The 17,750-nt window shown below is 39.3% G+C and overlaps 1 protein-coding gene across 2 annotated transcripts; it reads right to left on the bottom strand.

Annotated features, from left to right (window-relative positions):
• Positions 1–1,644: 1,644 nt before the first annotated feature.
• Tat (tyrosine aminotransferase) lies at positions 1,645–11,847 on the bottom strand. 2 transcript variants are annotated; one of them, XM_040279961.2, is made up of 13 exons: positions 11,694–11,810; positions 11,562–11,606; positions 10,963–11,209; positions 10,708–10,812; positions 8,684–8,751; positions 7,650–7,808; positions 6,608–6,746; positions 5,967–6,019; positions 5,057–5,209; positions 4,355–4,483; positions 3,933–4,016; positions 3,117–3,215; positions 1,645–2,687 (listed from the first exon to the last, which is right to left on the bottom strand). In XM_040279961.2, the coding sequence occupies exons 3-13, from the start codon at positions 11,195–11,197 to the stop codon at positions 2,547–2,549; spliced, it is 1,365 nt and encodes a 454-aa protein (XP_040135895.1). In that variant the 5' UTR covers positions 11,198–11,209; positions 11,562–11,606; positions 11,694–11,810; the 3' UTR covers positions 1,645–2,546. The 2 variants fall into 2 exon arrangements, with proteins under 2 accessions (XP_040135895.1, XP_021576543.1); XM_021720868.3 differs by lacking the exon at positions 11,562–11,606 and having other exon boundaries at positions 11,694–11,847.
• Between the last annotated feature and the right edge of the window lie 5,903 nt (positions 11,848–17,750).

Here is a 17,750-nt window from a genome sequence, read left to right as displayed (position 1 = left end):
GAGGGCACCCCTACAACACACGCCAGGTCCCTAGCGACAGCGCATGCGCCCTAGCACCGCAGCGCCCCCTCCCCCCCCCCCCCCCCGCGCGCATCTGCGCCTGCGCAGCCGTGGTATCTACAACAGGCGTTGAAGGTTGCTAGGGAGAGGAGTGGAACACTTTGTGCTAGCTGTTCTGAGGTTTTCGAAGTGAGTCACCTGATAGGCGGTGTTCGGGCACAGGTGAATTCACAGCAGAGTCCTTGTCTCCGATCTTGTAATGTGTTCTTAGAGTTATCTCATGAGACTCAGATGCTAGTATCCGGAAAGCCAAAAAGTTAAATATCAAAGTTTGTTTGGAAACAGCTCCTGCCTGGGAGGAGGGAGAATGTTTTTATCTGAAGACACCCACGAAGTGATGGACACTTCAATATGTCATCCCTTCTTTGACCTCCGTAGGGCTCAGAATTCTAAAGCTGAGTGATAGTTGGTTTGAAAAAAGGAAAAGGACACACGGAGACCCTTACATATGCACAGAATATTTTTTTATTATGAACCCGCGACTGATGAGGGTATTCGTTCCTTCAAGGGGTGGGATGGGGGAATTGGATGGCTAGAGGATGGAATGGAAAAGAAAGAGGGTTTGTTTGTATTGTATGAAATTTGTCCAGTGTGCATGTACTACTTTTTAAATGTTTGAATGTTTACTTGACACCTTTATCAAAATGTAGACACCAAGGACATTCAGGAATTTAAGAGGACTAAGCAGAATTCTTTTAGTAATGCGGGATAGAATTATCTATACATGCGAAGCTAAAATGTCTTGTGTAAAGCACAGAGTCTTCCTGTTTATTTCTGGACAGAGATCTATGGGGGGGTTGGTAGCAGGAGACAGGAAAAGAGGAGCCAGGCATTTTTTGAAATTTTTTGGCAATGCTCTCATACAGGAAACTGACATCTTTATCATTTCAATCATTGTGTATTCATTTTGGATCTGCTGAAGAGCATTGAAAGACAAACGTTCGTGTGAACTCCCTGAACTCAAACATGGATCGGAAGGGGAATTTAATCTTTATTATTGTAAAGGTAATTAATTAGATGTGACTATTAGGGTTAAGGCCCAAAGTTCCTCTTCTAGTTAAGAAAACTTCCTTTGGTGAGAAATGTCCACATTGGTTAAGGTGTAGTCCCATCCCCAACCAACCTTGCTAGATAATTTTGGGCTTCCCTTCTCTAAGGGAAGTGTCAAAAGAAAAAACTAAACAGGTAACTGTACCTAAGAGAATTTGCAGTCAAAATGTTCATGCAAATCTGGAAGACCTCTCATTGGCTAGTCAAGCTGAACTTTGTGTCCCAATGAGCAGTTACTGGGTCTAGGCAAGGGTACCAGAGGATGGGGATCCAAAAAAGTTGAAAGTATGAAGTTCAAGGGTAGAGGTTATAATTTGTTACTTTTGGGTTTCCCTTGTTTATAAGTAGAAAGCCAGAAGTTGAGCTCCCAAATAAAATATTCTAGAAGTTATGTTTCTTAAGTAACTCCAAAAATTAGTACATCTATGAAGAAATAAATCCTACAAAGAAATAAGCCACCTGGCTAATATATCAACAGACAGAGTAGGGCCTGGAGATTCCCCTACAGAGGAGGAAAAACACATCACAGAGAAGCATACTTGATACAATTTATTTTAAAAAAGAAGAAAAAATAATTTATGTCCTTGGCAAAATAAAAGATCTAGTAATACAAATGTTTTAGAAAACATGAAAAGATAATATAACAAATATTAATAAATCAATATTAACATCACAGCAAAAGTGATAATGATTCTGTAACAATGACAAGTGAGGATTTTTTTGGCCCATACACAGCAGTATTTCTTGAAGGTCCTCTGATTTCTCTTTTCTCTTAAAACAAGATGTGGTCTCATTTTAAGAAAGCCTGATGCATGTAAAACTAAATTTAGGAAACTGATCAATTAAAGGTTATTTATCTGCATCACAAAATAATTCTTTACCAAAATAATCCATGAAAATATTTCTTTAAATGATCCTTCAAATAGCAAATTTCCAAATGTGTTTATAATAAAACCAGCCAGATACATGTTTCTCTGTGGCAAAAATGAGGTATACCTGAAACGAAGCAGTAACAGAGTTGGGCGTCAAACCTGTCTGGACAGTGTCCTTACTTAGACCATAAGGAAATAGTTGGGGGCACCTGTTCTCACAGTCTTTTGTTTCTCCCACCTTGAACTCTTACTTTTATAGGCTTAACTGCTTTCTGGTAAACTTTGTTCACCTGGTATTCTCAGGAAAAAAAGGAGGAAGCCATATGAGAGGGGGACAAATTAAATAACTAGTGAGTCACTCTAGCCAAGCAGAGCGAGAGGAGAATCTGGGGTTCAGAGTGTGCATGTGGATGTGAACGGGGGAAAGTAGGAACAATCCTGAATCCCTGACATGATGCTTTTGAGGCTCCTCTCCCTGTGGGGGTGTCTGACTCACTGAGGAGCAGCAGAGCCCAGTCCAACCCTCCTCAGAAGGGACACATCTTCAGGAGAATAGAGGAGGGTCTATTTGTCACACTCCTCCTGGCTCCCTTCAGTACAATGATAGTGCTGCTCACAGAACTCCTGGATCCGGCTACAAGCCTCCAGCATCATCACCTCGGGGACAGTAATTACCACCCGGAAGAAATTCGGGTACTCGAAGCACTGCAAAAATAAGAACCTGTTATTTTCAGAGCAATTGAATCTGGCACTGGACCACCCTAAAACAGCAGGTCTCTCGCCAGCAAGAAGTGCTGGCGTTTCACCTAGGGTATCCATCCACCCCTCCTGAACACCAGGGTGCTGAGTCAGTAACTGAGTTAATTCATCTTGAAATGGACTGTGGGTCAAGCGTGAATGTGTCTCGCCTAGCATGTTTGTTATAAACATGGGTTATCTCACCCACTATGGATGAGATAATGATGGGGAGAAACAAACTTTAAATTGAAGTCATGAGACATATAAATGTGAATCATGACAAATGAGAATATACTTTGTTGGAGGGGAAAAGGTCAGGCTAGCCCCTAGCTCAGGGAGAGCTCCGGGAGCTCCAGAAACTGTTGAGAGTGTCCTGAGAAATGCACAAGTACTCACCGTTGCTGGGAGGCAGTGGACAGACTGTTCAGCAACTAACCGCTCTGTGAACTCCACATCGTTTTCAAATTCTGGGAAGTGTTCCATCTCAATTCCAACCTGTACCAATAATAAAAGGGAGAGGCTATCTTATCAGAAGGAGGGAAAACAGGCCAATTTGCTATGCCAGAAATTAGGGTAGGAACTGCTTTAAAAGATATCTTGGAACTCTACTACTGATAACTAAGCGTTCTGGCACTTATAAATGTGTGGAATTTATCACAGGGAAGAGCGGATATATTTATATTCATATTTTAGTTTGTTACAGAGTTCCTTCTTGGGTGTTGATAAATGAAAGGAAACAGAATGCCAGTGTTTCTCAACAGAGGTACGATTAGCATTAGCGTCAGGTCCTTCTTTATTGCATGGAACTGTTTCACCCATTGTAAGATCTTTGGAATTCCTGGCCCACAAAATGGCAATAGTACCCTTAAGTCATCCTGAAAACAAACAAAATTCCCATACAGTTCCAAATACTCCTAGAGGACCAGAATCATTCCCAGTTATGAGCTATAAAGTAGCTTGTTTGCATCTTATAACTTCCCTGTATCTACATATAAAATGATTATCAGTACCATGTTTTGAGAACTTTGAGATTAAATCTTATCAGTGGGACAATTCAGAACAAGGCAATTCCTCAACTGTCTTGTTCAGGAGCCTAGCCTTTGTGAATGCAGCATGCCCTGCACAACCCCATAAACAGCCCTGCCTACCACCTTCCCATGCTTTACAACATGCATGGACCTACTGCCTTTCCCGGCCCACACACCTACTTACCATGAGATACATGGCCCCAGAAGGGCGGACTGGCTGAAGCCCAGGGATGGCAGCCAAGGCCCCATAGCAAAGATCAGCATTGGACTAAAAGAGGAGGTAGAGAGAATATCAAGGATCAAATTTTAAGTAAAAGAAAAACCACATCATTAAAAGAATCCTCAGTGAAAGATGGAAATTTGGGTTTGATCTTCTGGCATAAGGAGTCAACAAGAAAAACTCTGTCACTTAGAGTTCCTGGCCAAGAGCAGAGTGAGTTACCAGAAGTGAGAGTATGGGTGAATTCTTACATGATGCCATTTCCTGATATTGAAGTTCCATATTAGAATGGTGCTCCAGAAATGTGGATCAGTCATTCCTAATTGCACTGCTGGTATTCTCTGACTCCCAAACTCCCCAAGTAGAAGTCCATAGGCTGCCCTTACCTTGAGGAAGCTTAGTGTGTTGTGGTAGAACTCTTGAGGGGTACGGCGCAGGATGCTTTTCAGAGCTCCCTGGACAATGGTACAGGGTCCCAAGATCCGCTGACTCAGCTTCACCAGCCCATCTCGAATCTAGAAGCCCCCCCAAGAAATGCATTATTCATCTTACTTACGCATCCCTGTTTGGGGGATTCTTATTCTGACCTATCAGGTTTTTAATGCTAGGAAGTAATGTGGCCTAATGACATCTTAGATCAGGTCACTAGGTCTATAGCATAGCTCTGTCATACACCTGCTGGATGACTGTAGGCAAATAATATAACTTCTCTGTACCTTTCTCAACTGTAAAATGGAGTGAATACTAATACCAGCCTCATCAGGTTGTTGTGAGAATTAAATTAAAACTGTTCATAAAGCACAGGTACGTGGTTCACCCTCCAGCACTATTAGTTGTCATTACTGTCATTATTTCCCTTTCTGCAGTCCTAAAACTGGAGGTGGATAGAACTTCTTCACAGAGCCAGATAGTGAAAACTGAACTTGGGAGAGCTATAACTATTCCCATCTTTATCTAGTGTTTCCAGACACCATGAACTATAAAGCCAAGAAGAAAGGGGAGGGGTCCTACCTTCTCACTACTATGCATACAAAACAAATATATATATATCCTAAATCACAAATCCTATTGCACCACATTGCCCTCACCTCATTGCCAAAAATGTCTCTTCTGTCATGGATAAGGATCCAGCCCAACCTCCAGCCAGGAACTAGCCAGCGCTTAGCCAGCCCTCCGCAGGACAGGATGGGGACATTGGTGCTGAGGGTGGCCAATGGCTCATATTTGCAATCTGAAAACACCTAAGGAGAAGAGATCTTCTTGTTTACTTCTCTCTGTATCCCATACCTCCACCCTTTTCCTTCTATTTAGAGGAACAGGGATTCAGATTTACAGGTTCATTTCTACCCTGAAGCATGATCAGATTTCCAAGAGGCTTCAAAGGGAATTATTTAAAACATTTAATTCCAGGTCTAGTCTGGATGAAAGGAAGCCTAAAGACTCTATCCCAGTAGTGCATACACTTCATGAAGCCAGCCTTATGGAATTAGTGACTATTAGAGTTCTAGATTTAAAAATAAAACATGGGTCCATAATCCCTTATCTAAAATTCCTGGGCCCAGGTGTGTTGCAGAATGCAGAACTGTCTGGATTTTGAAAAGACTATACAACACGTGTACCACACATTATGAAACATGCCCACAGCAGTCTACGAAAATTAAGAATATTAATATTTCTGCCACTTTCCCTGCACTCTTAACAAATATATATCCACACATGGGATAAATAAAAAATCTACAGATATATCAGGTCAGCTCAGAATTTGCAACCAAATAAATTTCAAGTATCTTTGGATTTTCAAGGCTTATGGATATAAAAAAAAAAAAACTGACCAAGGAGTCATGGATCTATACATTTGTTAAGTTTCCAAGGATGCTGAATTGCTACAGGGAAAGGACTAGGAGTTGCTTCTGATTGTTTCACTTGCCAATTTAAGAGTTCCCATGAAACAATTTGGGATAGACATTATTGTAGCTTTATATCCTGACCCAGACTCACCATATCTCCATAGATCTCATCAGCTAGGATGGGGACACACTGCCTTGCAGCCACTGAAAATAAGAAAATCATGCTGAAATCATTTTTAATGCAAATTTCCCTCTCATTTAATATTCACCTACTCTTATTATTGCTAATTTCATGTCTCTTTGTGCGGTCTTCCTCTTCAAGAACTGTAAATCTTTCTGATACTCTTCCAGCTGTGGGGCCTAAATTTGCCATTTAATTAACTAGATATTTCAAACTCTCACTTCCACATGATGGGATTGGTGATGAAGTGAGTACAGGTAAAGTACCTGTCCAAGATTTTTCAGGATGAGAAGTGTTTCAGATTTTGTATTTTTAAAATTTTGAATATTTACATAGATTTTTCCAGTTCAACTTTCCTAATCTGAAATCTGACTAATCCAAAGTGCTCTAGGGATTTTGGGATGAGTGATGCTCAACCCATAAGTATTTCCTTTTTATCCTCCTTTAGGCAGGTCCTACCATTCCAATGCCACACAATGGACTAGAGACATCAGTGGAGTTCCTCTACCTTCATCACAGGCTTGGAATATAGGAAAGAATAGTAATATTCTTTTTCATCATTCCAGGAAACTGCTAAATGACCCCATTCCTACCTCCTCCTCTGGACTTACCTGCCAGAATCTTCTGAAGATGACTCTTACTGAACACTGACCCACAGGGATTTGACGGGTTGTTAACAATGACACAAGCTGTCTTTTCATCAATCAGAGATTCCAGTTGTTTCAGGTCAATTTCCCAAGACTTCTCTGGCTGGGGAGAAAGAAAGAGGGAGACCAAGATGATTGCAGGGGGAGTACTCAACCCAAGGGTGCAGTGTAAATAACAAAATTTGTCTTTGGCCTCAAGCACCCACTGCCAGAGCCTTTTCTTTTCTTCTTTTTTAAGAGCTTTATTGTTATACATAATAGTCGGGTTCATTCTGACAAACTCATACGTGCATGGAAATTGATTTTATTCATGGTCCCTTCTTTTCTCCTCCCCCTTTTCTCTCCAGTTCTCCCTGCCCTCTCCCATTCTCCTTCCTCTACTCTATAGACTTCCTTTCACCTATTAATTTAAATTCAGTTGGTTCTTTATGTTATCCTTTCCTTTTGTCCCCCTTTCCTTTAGTTTACGCTAGCTTCCACATATGAGAGAAAACATTTTTTCACCTTTGCGATTGAGTTTGGCTTATTCCACTTAGCATGATATTCTCCATATCCATTTACCAACAAATGCCATTATTTCATTCATTTTATGGCTGAGTAGAACTCCAATGTATGTATATACCACAGTTTCTTAATTCATTCATCTATCGACAGGCATCTGGTTTGATTTCATAATTTAGCTATTGTGAATTGGGCTGCTATAAACATTGAGATGGACGTGTCTCTGTAGAATGCTGATTTTAGATCTTTGGGGGAAATACCAAGGAATGGGATAGCTGGGTCATATGGTGATTCTATCCTTACTGTTTTCCAGAATGGCCGTGCTGGTCTGCAGTCCCACCAACCATTTAGAAGTGTCCCTTTTTCCCCCACAGCCTCACCAGCATTTATGTTGTTCACATTCTTGATCATTGCCATTCTGCCAGACTCTTTTCTTTGAGGTAAAAGTCATAATTTTACAGGGTAGTAATTGAGCACTTGAATCTAAAATTAAAAAGTCACTTACCAATAGATTATATAGTTTGACCTCAATTCCCATAGATTCAGCCAAAGTCTTGTAGAGAGAAAAACCGGGTCTTGGAATGAGGATGTTTTGTCCTGGATTGGCCAGCACAGCTAAACAAAGTTCAATAGCCTGACTGCAGCCACTTGTCAGAATGACATCCTGTGAAGATAAAAAAAAAAAGAAGGTTTAGTTCTGTTAGGGGTTCCAACAATCACAGAAGAAAAGACCTTGTGAGATGGATATGGGTGAGTTAGGAGCAGTAATGAACCAAAAAGTTTTATGTAAAAGTTTTAAGAACTATACTAAGCCAAAACCAAACATGTGTCCATACCTAAAAGTTGTTGAAAATATTGGCCACTTGAAAGAAATAAACAAATCATTCTTATAAGGATAAGTTGTGCGGGAGGATAAGTTGGCTATGACTCAGCCAACTTCCATGAGAGACCTTGGGCTGACCCGGGCATTTTTAGCCTGGCTATTTACTTAATCTTGGCCAGAGACTTGAAATATGGCTCTTCTCTGAAGCACAGATGAAGGACACCTCTTATGTTAGGAAATGTCTACCCCACGCCGCCGACAATAGAGGGAAGGGCGGCATCTAAACTTGGCACTGCCATCAATTTGTATGCCGTTGGAATATCTATCTCTCTTTCTGAATGCCCTAGGTGAATGAAGAAAGCTACAAATTAAAATGATCCTATTGGCAAATTTTTAAATTTAATTATTTGGTGTTTGTGAGTTGTATTTCAAATGGTCTTTTTCATAACATTAAATCTAGGGTGACCTCTGGGTCCTTGGAGACTCATTATGACAGACACCCCAGATATTATAAGAGATATCCATATCATACTATGATGACATTAAATATAAGCACTGATTACTGGTCCCAATTAATAAAAAGTCCTCAAATTGCTAAAGGGAAATTATCCTCAGTGTCCCCCACCCAGACAATTACTCCTATGAAATGTAAACAAGGAAAGGGGGTACAGTTTGCCCTAAATTGCTTCCAAGCTGGTACTTTGACTAAGGCTCACCTTAGCTTCCAATGGTGCCTCAGGACAGTGGAAATAAGAAGCAACCTCCTCCCGGCTAGACAGGTATCCTGAAAGAAGAGCAGGGAGAGGAAGCTGGTGATTTCTCCTCCAACTGACAACTGTGCCCTAGAGTGTCAACGTGGGCTTCAAGCTGCCTCCTGTCCCTGCTCAAAGCAATCTGTTCAGCTTAGCTCTCAGCCACTGTAGATCAAGGTGATTAACTGATATTTTATATCTTACAATTTTATTATATTCATTGTCAATAAAAGAAACAGATCCCCAAACTATAAAATACTTTATGTTATCTTAATTACTGTGATTATGTTTTGGTCTCTAAAAGATAAAAGATTTAAATTATTCCTAAGTCCCTTATAGGAACTACAGTTTTTGAAAAGTTGTCATCAATGCATTAAGTAAGTGTGGTCCATTTTATATTTTTTTATATTATATGTTTATAAGTTCTTGTACAAATTTTTTCTTTGAAACTATATTCTTGTACAATATTTCCACCTTTGGCTTATAAGCCTGAAGTTTTGACAGTTTCATGCCCATTATAATATTTTGTAAAGCTTCTATCCAAAAAGACAAGTTATCAAGGCCAGGGGCAACATTTCATGTTTCTTCATTTAATAGAAACAATGGATCCCTTGAAATTATATAAATCAGCTCTCCATTATGAGTGAGGAGAAGCAAATTCCTAGTTATACGTTATTGTCTGTATTTCCTTTGGCATGAGATGTTCAGATCCTCCAACTGTTTGTCAAAGGAGATTTGGTTTTGGTTTTCTGGGTTGGATCAGTTCCCTAATACTTTGGATATTAAAGTCAGAAACTTAATTACATAACTTTTGTGTTGATTTTTGCTGGATTAAAATTGTCTAATGTGGGGCTGGGGTTTTGGCTCAGCGGTAGAGCCCTTGTCTAGCATCTGTGAGGCCCTGGGTTCAATCCTCAGCACCACATGAAAATAAATAAATAAATAAATAAAATAAAAGGTATTGTGTCCAACTACAACTTAAAAATAACTTTTTAAAAGTATCTAATGTGTAAGTAACCCAACTAAAAACACAGTCCTGACACCTCTTTGAAGCACTTTGTTTTGTTTTTGTGGTACTAGATACTTAATTCACATGTGTTAGGCAAGTGTTCTAAAAGTGAGCTGCTACATCCCCAGCCCCTTTATTAAAAATTTTATTTTGAGACAGTGGGTTGGTAAGTTGAAAAGGCTGACCTCAAACTTGAGATCCTCCTGCCTCAGCCTCCCAAGTATCTGGGATTAAAAGGTGTGCACTACTATACCCAGTGTGAAGCAATTTTAAAATCTGATCTTAACATTTAACTGGATTTTTATTCTATACTAAGAATATGTTCCTATGTACACATAAACACAGGGAAGAAAATGTGCAACACTGACAGTAATCACTTATTTTACCAAAATATTTTGGGCAGAAATTTTTGACAAATGGAGAATGTTAAACCTAAATAGAAAAACTTGCTAACAGAGAAACCGTCTATCCTTCAGTATGGCTGCCTGTTCTGCCCTGTGTGTGTGTTTGTGTGTGTGTGTGTGTGTGGTTTTGACCTTTTTACCTTAAATAGTTATAATTGCATTTCAATGTGATCAGAACCACAATGAAAATAAGCCTTTAATATAGAGAGAAGGAGAAATAAAATGAAGGAACTATTTACATAAATATTTACATAACTATTAAATTAATGTAGGACCTAGAGGACTCAGCAAACAAGCAGTTCCAGCCAGCCTCAAGGCCTTTCTATTAGAATTAGTAATGATGGGTTGAGAGCATTATTTGAGAAGTAAGTCTGTTTGAGAATCTAGAGGGGAGGGGCCAGCATGCCAAAGGGAGCCGGGAAAGAAGTTAGACCTTCAACACATTGAAGTATCTGGAGCAAGACTCTTTTCCCCCAAACCAAAGGGCTGTTTAATCTAGAGTTGGTAGGAACGATCTCCTATTAAAAGAGCTAAACGTTTGAAAGCCACCAGGTATATTCTCAACAGGAGCCTACCTATGGATGGAGCATAACCGTTGTATTTCCCAGAGTCCAGTGCATCTTTCATTGCTTGTGTAACTTCAGAATCGGTAGGTAGGTTTCCAAACACAGTTGGGTCTCCTATTCATAGGAGGGGAAAAAAGCCAAAAAGAGCCCAGAATTACTCTTCCATGTTCAGTACTCAGATTCATTTCTACCACCATCTTCTCCAACCAGCCCATGAGGATTGGAGAGACAATACTACCCCTCCATCAAGTGTCCCCAACTCACCAATGGACAGAGAAATCATGGCTTTGTTTGGATTAGGCTTCACCTTCATGCTGTCCACAATGGCCCGGATGGGATTAAAAGTTTTGTCAGACATGTCAGAGGGCTTCACAGACCACCTGGCCTTCCTGCCTTTCATTTTTCCCAGTCCAGAGCTTTTCCCATTGATATTGACGTGCACATCCAGAACCGGGGAGAGGTTGCCATCGCCGTTGGTGTGAATCATGTAGGGGTCCATCACTAGAGAAACCTATGAGCAAAGAAGGTCCTGTGAGGCAGAGCAGGGGTGGGCAGCCACGTTTGGATCTAAACATCAGGATGACATCACTGGATGTCTCTTTTCCAAACATTTTTGCTGCCTTCTCTTATGAAATAGCTTTATTGTAAATAATGAAAGTTTTAAGGCATTTTGCTGAGATGGAAAACAAAATAACCTATTCTACAACATCGACAGGTCACCTTTGGTTGAATATTTATCCACTGTTCAGTAGGATTTGCTGGGTACAAACGTAATCGATGCAAAGGCAGAAGGATTCTCTAAGGAAAACCAAGGGAAAATGATACAAAGAAAAAGTGCTGCCCCATTTCTATGAAAAACCAACCTGAGAAAGAATCTCCTTTAATTCTTCAACACTCTGTGTCTGGCCCTGGGTGGAAAAAGAAGTGAGCACGTGGGAGAGCAAAGTGCGAGCGCCCCACTCACCACCACCATATCACTGAGGTTTGAGGTTTACCTTCCTCTTGGGGGAGATGCAACCTCCAAGCAGCCAGAGCTGAAAGCTCACCAGTCCTCTGACAAGTTACCCGTGGCAATGAACTCAGGTACAAATTCCGACTCCTAAAATAGTCTCCACTAATGGGCGTTGGACCTGAAACTTTTATGCTATTGGTTAGGGGTAAGAGCTAAGTTCTCGTGTGGGCCTCTCTTCTCCCCTTGACTGTTTCTCACCTGCTGCCACCCTCCAATCATGAATGTGTCCTCACTTCAAACATTTGGAATTCTCTGTTAATCCTTTCCAGGCACTGGGTTGGATGTTTCAGAAAACTGTCAGAGGGCAGTTATGATGTCAGTAGGTAATTTTTATTAAATCTCTTGTTACAAAACATTCTATTGAATTTTAACAGTACAGAAATACATAAAGTGAAAAGGTGAAAGTACTTTCTTGCCCCCCTCTGTGTGCACACACTCCATTCTCCTTCCTGGGGGTAGGGAGTATAGGCATATGACTCCTTCTGTCATTCACCAAAAAAAGATGATAGCTAGATTAAGATAGACCCAGATGCATACTTTCACAGGATTTCAAAACAGAGGGAATCACGTTCTACGACTTGCTTGACAAGGTCTTTTTTTAATTTCCTACATCTCATTCCCCTTTCCTTATCAGTCCCCAAAGTTTCAAACTCCAATTAGAAGAAAGGTGGACAGTTGAAATAAATGGTCACTCAACAAATAGCTTAAAAGGTCAGGGTCTCCAAGGCAGCTAAAACTTGTACAATTGTATCCTTCTATGTAGGTAAAGGCTCCTTCATTTATCAGCTGTAGTATGATTGGAAGAATATGATACAGATGACATCTACAAAACAAAAGCAAAGTCACAGTCCTCAGCAGGAACCACAATATTCCTGTGAGTTAATGAAAATATCAGTGACTCCCAGGGCTCAGATCCTATCTGTTTATTTGTTTGGGTACAGAGTTATTACATAATTTTTTCTTCTCCATCTACTTTTCAGAGATCTGAGTCAGGAGGTTGGGGGGCGGTGCGAGTTGAATAACCTTGTGTTTTTCTGGACCTTGTATCCCTTATTACTTTCCAGAATGTGTACAATGCTTTCTCTTCTCTGTTATAATGAAGCAAGCAGTTACCACCTCATTTTAGCAGTGGAGATGCAGAAGCATCAGTGAGGATGGGAAGCCAACACTTCCATTTCAAGGGAATGGGAGTTCTAGTACTAGAAGCCCTGAGCTCACCAACCAGGGCTCCTCTGTCTCAAAAGGCAAATGCATAGCCCTGTCTTAGGAATATCCAAAGACACAGAGAAGGAAAGGACTGGTCGGCTCTGGCATTTACCACCCTATGCCCAAAAGTGTCCTTGTAGACAGAAGTATACCTCACAGTCTAGACAGGATTGCACTTGGCAGAATCACTGACAGAGTGAGAACATGGTATTATTTCCAAAGCACATAGTTGTTTGTACAAGGGATTAAACCCAGAGATGCTCAACCACTAAGCCTCTTCCTCAGCCCTTTTAGTTTTTTATTTTGAGACAGGATCTTCCTAAGTTGCTTAGGGCCTCACTAAGCTGCTAAGACTGGCTTTAAAGTTGCAACCCTCCTACTTCAGCCTCCCAAGCCACTGGGATTACAGGTGTGCACCACCACAACCAGAAGCAAACAGATTTTGCCAAGAGAGTAAACCATTGTTTTCTACAATCTTTTACGCCCCTGTCCATTTTAAATATAAATATGTTGGAGGAAAATTAGAAAAAAATTATAAGAATTTACAATCCCACCACCACTCTTAACATATTGGTACTTGTATGGTTTTATTTCCCCCCACAAAGCTGGGGTCTTGACTATATAGATATTCTTTAAACTGAAATAAAATTCATGTAACAGAAAATTCACTGTTTTCATCTTTTCTTTCTTTCTTTTTTTTTTCCTTTTGGTATCCAAGATTGAACTCAGCACCTAACCAATGAGCACATCCCCACCCCTTTTTATATTTTATTTAGAGACAAGGTTTCACCAAATTGCTGAGGCTTTTAACTTGTGATTCTCCTGATTCACCCAACCGAGATACTGGGGGATTACCGGCATGTGCCACCACACCCAACTATTTTCATTATTTTAAAGCATAAGATTCAGTAATTTTTAGCACACTTATAACTATGTGCAATCATCACCACTTATCTAGTTCCAGAACATTCAAATCACCACAAAAAAAAAAAAAACCCATACCCATGGAGCAGCGGCTCCCCACCCTGACTCTCCCCAGCTCCTAAAAACCAATCATCCATCTTCTGTCTCTACAGATTTCCCTATTTCTGACATTTCAAATAAGTGAAATCATACAATATGTGGTCTTTTATGTCTGGTTTCTTTCACTTAGCAAATGTTTTCCATGCTCAACCATATTACATGTAGCATAGAGTTCTTCATTTCTTTTTATGAATGAATAATATTCTATGAAATGGATATATTACATTTTGTTTATGCATTCACCAGTTGATGGACATTTGAATTGTTTCCATTTTGCCTATTTTGAATAATGCTTCTATTAATATTTGAGTACGAGTTTTTGTGTGAATACCTGTCTTCAATTCTCTTAGGTATATAGCTTGAAGTTATTGAATCATTATTTGCTTAGTGTTTTCATCTTGAATTTTTAAATTTTATCATAAATATTTTCCCATGTTATAAGAAACATTATACCATGGATAAGTATCAGAATTTGTTGAGTAATTTTCTTATTGTTAAACATAACATGGAGTTTAGTTTTTATCATTATAAATAATACTGCCAATGGCATCCTTGTTCATAAATGTTGGCTCATATATTTTATTATTTCTTTAAGATAAATTTCTATATTGATTTATGACACTGAAGAGAATAAACACTTTTCTCTTACCTTTTTAGTAAAGTATGATATATTCTTATATAATAAATTTTTAAAATATTTTGTTTTAGTTGTAGTTGAACACAATACCTTTATTTTATTTTTATGTGGTGCTGAGGATCGAATCCAGCACCCTGCACATGCTAGGCAAGCACTCTACCATGGAGCCACAATCTGAGCCCCTCTTATATGATAAATTTAAATAGGAATGTTCTAAACCCTGATTATCTTCCCTTCCCACAATTCCACTCTATTGAGGTAACTACTTTTAGTCACTTCTTATGTATCCTTCTCTAACTGTTTTCTATGTTTATACAACACTTTTGAAGCTGTTTGAGGATTGCTAAAAAATATATGTATACTATATATTTGTTTATACTTGCACTATCTAGTATTGTAGCCTGTAGTCATAATTGGCTTCTGAGTTCTTGAAATGTGTCTGGTCTGAATTGAGATGTATGGCTAATGCAAAATATGCATCAAGTTTTAAAAACTTAGTATAAAAAGGCAATGCAAAATATCTCAATTTTATATTGATTACACATTTAAAGAATATATATTAGGTTAAATAAACTCTAAAAATTAATGTCATCTGTTTTTTAGATTTACTTTTTCTTTTTAAATTATTCCTTTTAGAAAATTTGAACTTATTATGTGATTTACATCCTATTTTCTATTGGACAAGGCTATTCTATAGCATATTTTCTAAAGCCTTTTAGACATTTTCACATTGTCAAACATAAAAATCAGTTATTCCTTTTTGAGGCTACACAGTGTTACTTTGTCTCTCCTACTCTCATTGGGCATGGAGCAGCTTCCATATTTTTCCTATTATAAATAAAGCAGATAGAGCATCCTTGTACATTTACAATTGCTCAATTTTATGAGTTGACTGTGACTTGTGGGATATTTTCCTAAAAATGGAATCACATTCCAAATTATTGATAGATCTCCCAAATATTGATAGATCTCCCAAATCTGCCAATGATAGACTATAGAAGAGAAGATAATGCCGATATGCCTATTTTGACAGCCTCTGGGAGCTCATGCCATTTGTCAGGACAACATATCCTGCTTGAGGAATAGCACAGGGAATCAGCTAAGCGTTTCTATAGGGGTCCTCCACATAGACAGTATCTCACAGGTATTCAATTTTTAAAAAACTATTCAAAGATACGTGTTAAAGCATGGTAAGACAGATTTGATTCAGCACTGGGGCAATGGTACAGGAACCACTGCAATGGGATTTTGCAGTGGGAAGAGATTAGGCTCAACTCCAAATACAACACAGGCAAGTGGGAATTTGTAGCCAAGGAGCAAGGTAGGTATGAGTGCATGGATAGGCTACAGTCATTGATTGCCATCACTGAAGTTTTAGAATTCAAGGATCCCAGTTACCCATGAGACTCAGATCCAACTCCCTCTCCCATGACACATGCTTGGTGACCAGTTACCACTAAAACATTAAAACAGGAGCCTGAGATTATTTAATTATTAATCCCTCCTGAAATAACAGCAGTGTTAGCCCACCTTTGTCTCTAGTTTTCAGTTCTTTCTGATTGCCTTTTTATTTTAGTTCAGGAAACCATTTTGTTACATTTTGTGCAATATTTCTAGATATTTTGGTAGCTAAAGATCTTCCAGGTTATTCTGTCCTCAAGATTGCCAGAAATAGTAGTCTCCTTACTAAGTTTTTAATTTATTTTTATAGTACTTTTTTTATTTATTTCTTATATACATGACAATAGTGGAGTGCATTACATTCATAATTATCCATTCTCAGCAGAATTTTTCGTAATCTTACTAATTTTAAATGTCACTTTTATCTTGTACGAAATTCCTATATCCTCAAGAAATTGTTTATGACATCATTATTTCTAGAATATTCTATTCCAAAATGAACATTCTTATAGTTCTTCATATGCATTTCCAGGTTGTTTTCAGAAAAGCCATTTACCTTCCAATCAGTAATTGTTTGCAAACCTTGGGAATTATTTTCTAAGTAATTGTCCAAATTGATTGACAAGGGAAAATGGTATTCAATCAGAACTGCTATTTCTGTCCCTGTCATTTTTCTGAAGAGGATCATTTTTTCCTGTATATTGGATCTTTGTGTTTTGTGAATTGTCTGATCATGTCCCTTGCCTATTTCTTGCCAGTAGGATCATCTTTTCTTAGTCGAGACCTTGGTCTAGGACGTGGTCACACGGTAACACAACAGCTGCTTTGAGTTATCACAGGTCCAGCGGCCTCTGTCTCAACCTGACTGGCTCAGATAAAGGTTTAAAGATCAAAGGACAATGAGCAGCACAGGGGTTTTGGCAAATGGTCCTGCAAATACTGCCACTGACGCAGAATCTGCGGGACTGAGGGGTGTGGGAATGGAGCAAGGGCTCCTGCATCAGAAGGCCAGCGCCATGCACACACCCTCATGTCCACCTCAGCAGCCAGCAGTGCAGCTGAGATCAGAGGGAAAATAGACAAAGCAAACAAGATTGGGTAACACCACTCTTGGGGAGCTAGTGTTTCCCCTCAATAGAAAGCAGACAAGGCAAAAGGTGAGGACCCAACTCTACTTAGGAAGATTCATGAGGTTGGGGCTGTAGCTCAGTGCAGAGCACTTGCTTCCCATGAGCAAAGCCCTGAGTTCAATCCCTAGGACCTAGAAAGAAAAAGAGAGAAAAGAGAGAAAGGAGGAAGATATAGAGAGAAAAATGAGAGAGGAGAGAGAGAGAGAGAGAGAGAGAGAGAGAGAGAGAGAGAGAGAGAGAGAGAGGAAGGAAGGTAGGTAGAAAAATTTCAGCTAGGTGAAGTAGCAAACACTCAGGAGCTAAAGCAGAAGAATATGGGTAACTTAACAAGGCCCTGTCTCAAAATTTAAAAGTGCTGGCTCAACCCCCAGCACTAGAGAGAGAGAAAGAGAGAAAGTTTTACTGGAAAAAGGTAAAATTGATTTTGAATCAAGGGTCAAGGACCCAATAAACTTAGGTACACTCACAAGAAACTACATCAACAAATGGAGTTAAGACCTTTCATTTAAAAACCAAACCACTTCAAGTGATTACATTACTGTGTCTGTCATAAAAAGGTACTTTGAAATTTTCTAGAAATTGTGGTAAAATATAACTTTCCTATGTTCATATATGAATACACTACCAGTGTAACTCCATTCTC

Source organism: Ictidomys tridecemlineatus, chromosome 15, assembly GCF_052094955.1.
Source record: "Ictidomys tridecemlineatus isolate mIctTri1 chromosome 15, mIctTri1.hap1, whole genome shotgun sequence".
In the NCBI taxonomy this organism is placed as follows: domain Eukaryota; kingdom Metazoa; phylum Chordata; class Mammalia; order Rodentia; family Sciuridae; genus Ictidomys; species Ictidomys tridecemlineatus.
Note: the sequence above shows the minus strand (reverse complement) of the source record. Positions and strands in the feature narration are given on the sequence as shown.

Bases quoted from the DNA above. Each gene is read 5' to 3' on its own strand.
- Tat (XM_021720868.3), bottom strand. From the start codon at position 11,197: ATGGACCCCTACATGATTCACACCAACGGCGATGGCAACCTCTCCCCG. The intron at 10,813-10,962 runs GTGAGTTGGGGA...TCCTATGAATAG, and splicing joins CATGATTTCTCTGTCCATTG to GAGACCCAACTGTGTTTGGA. The intron at 2,688-3,116 runs GTGAGTACTTGT...TTATTTTTGCAG, and splicing joins TCCACTGCCTCCCAGCAACG to TGCTTCGAGTACCCGAATTT.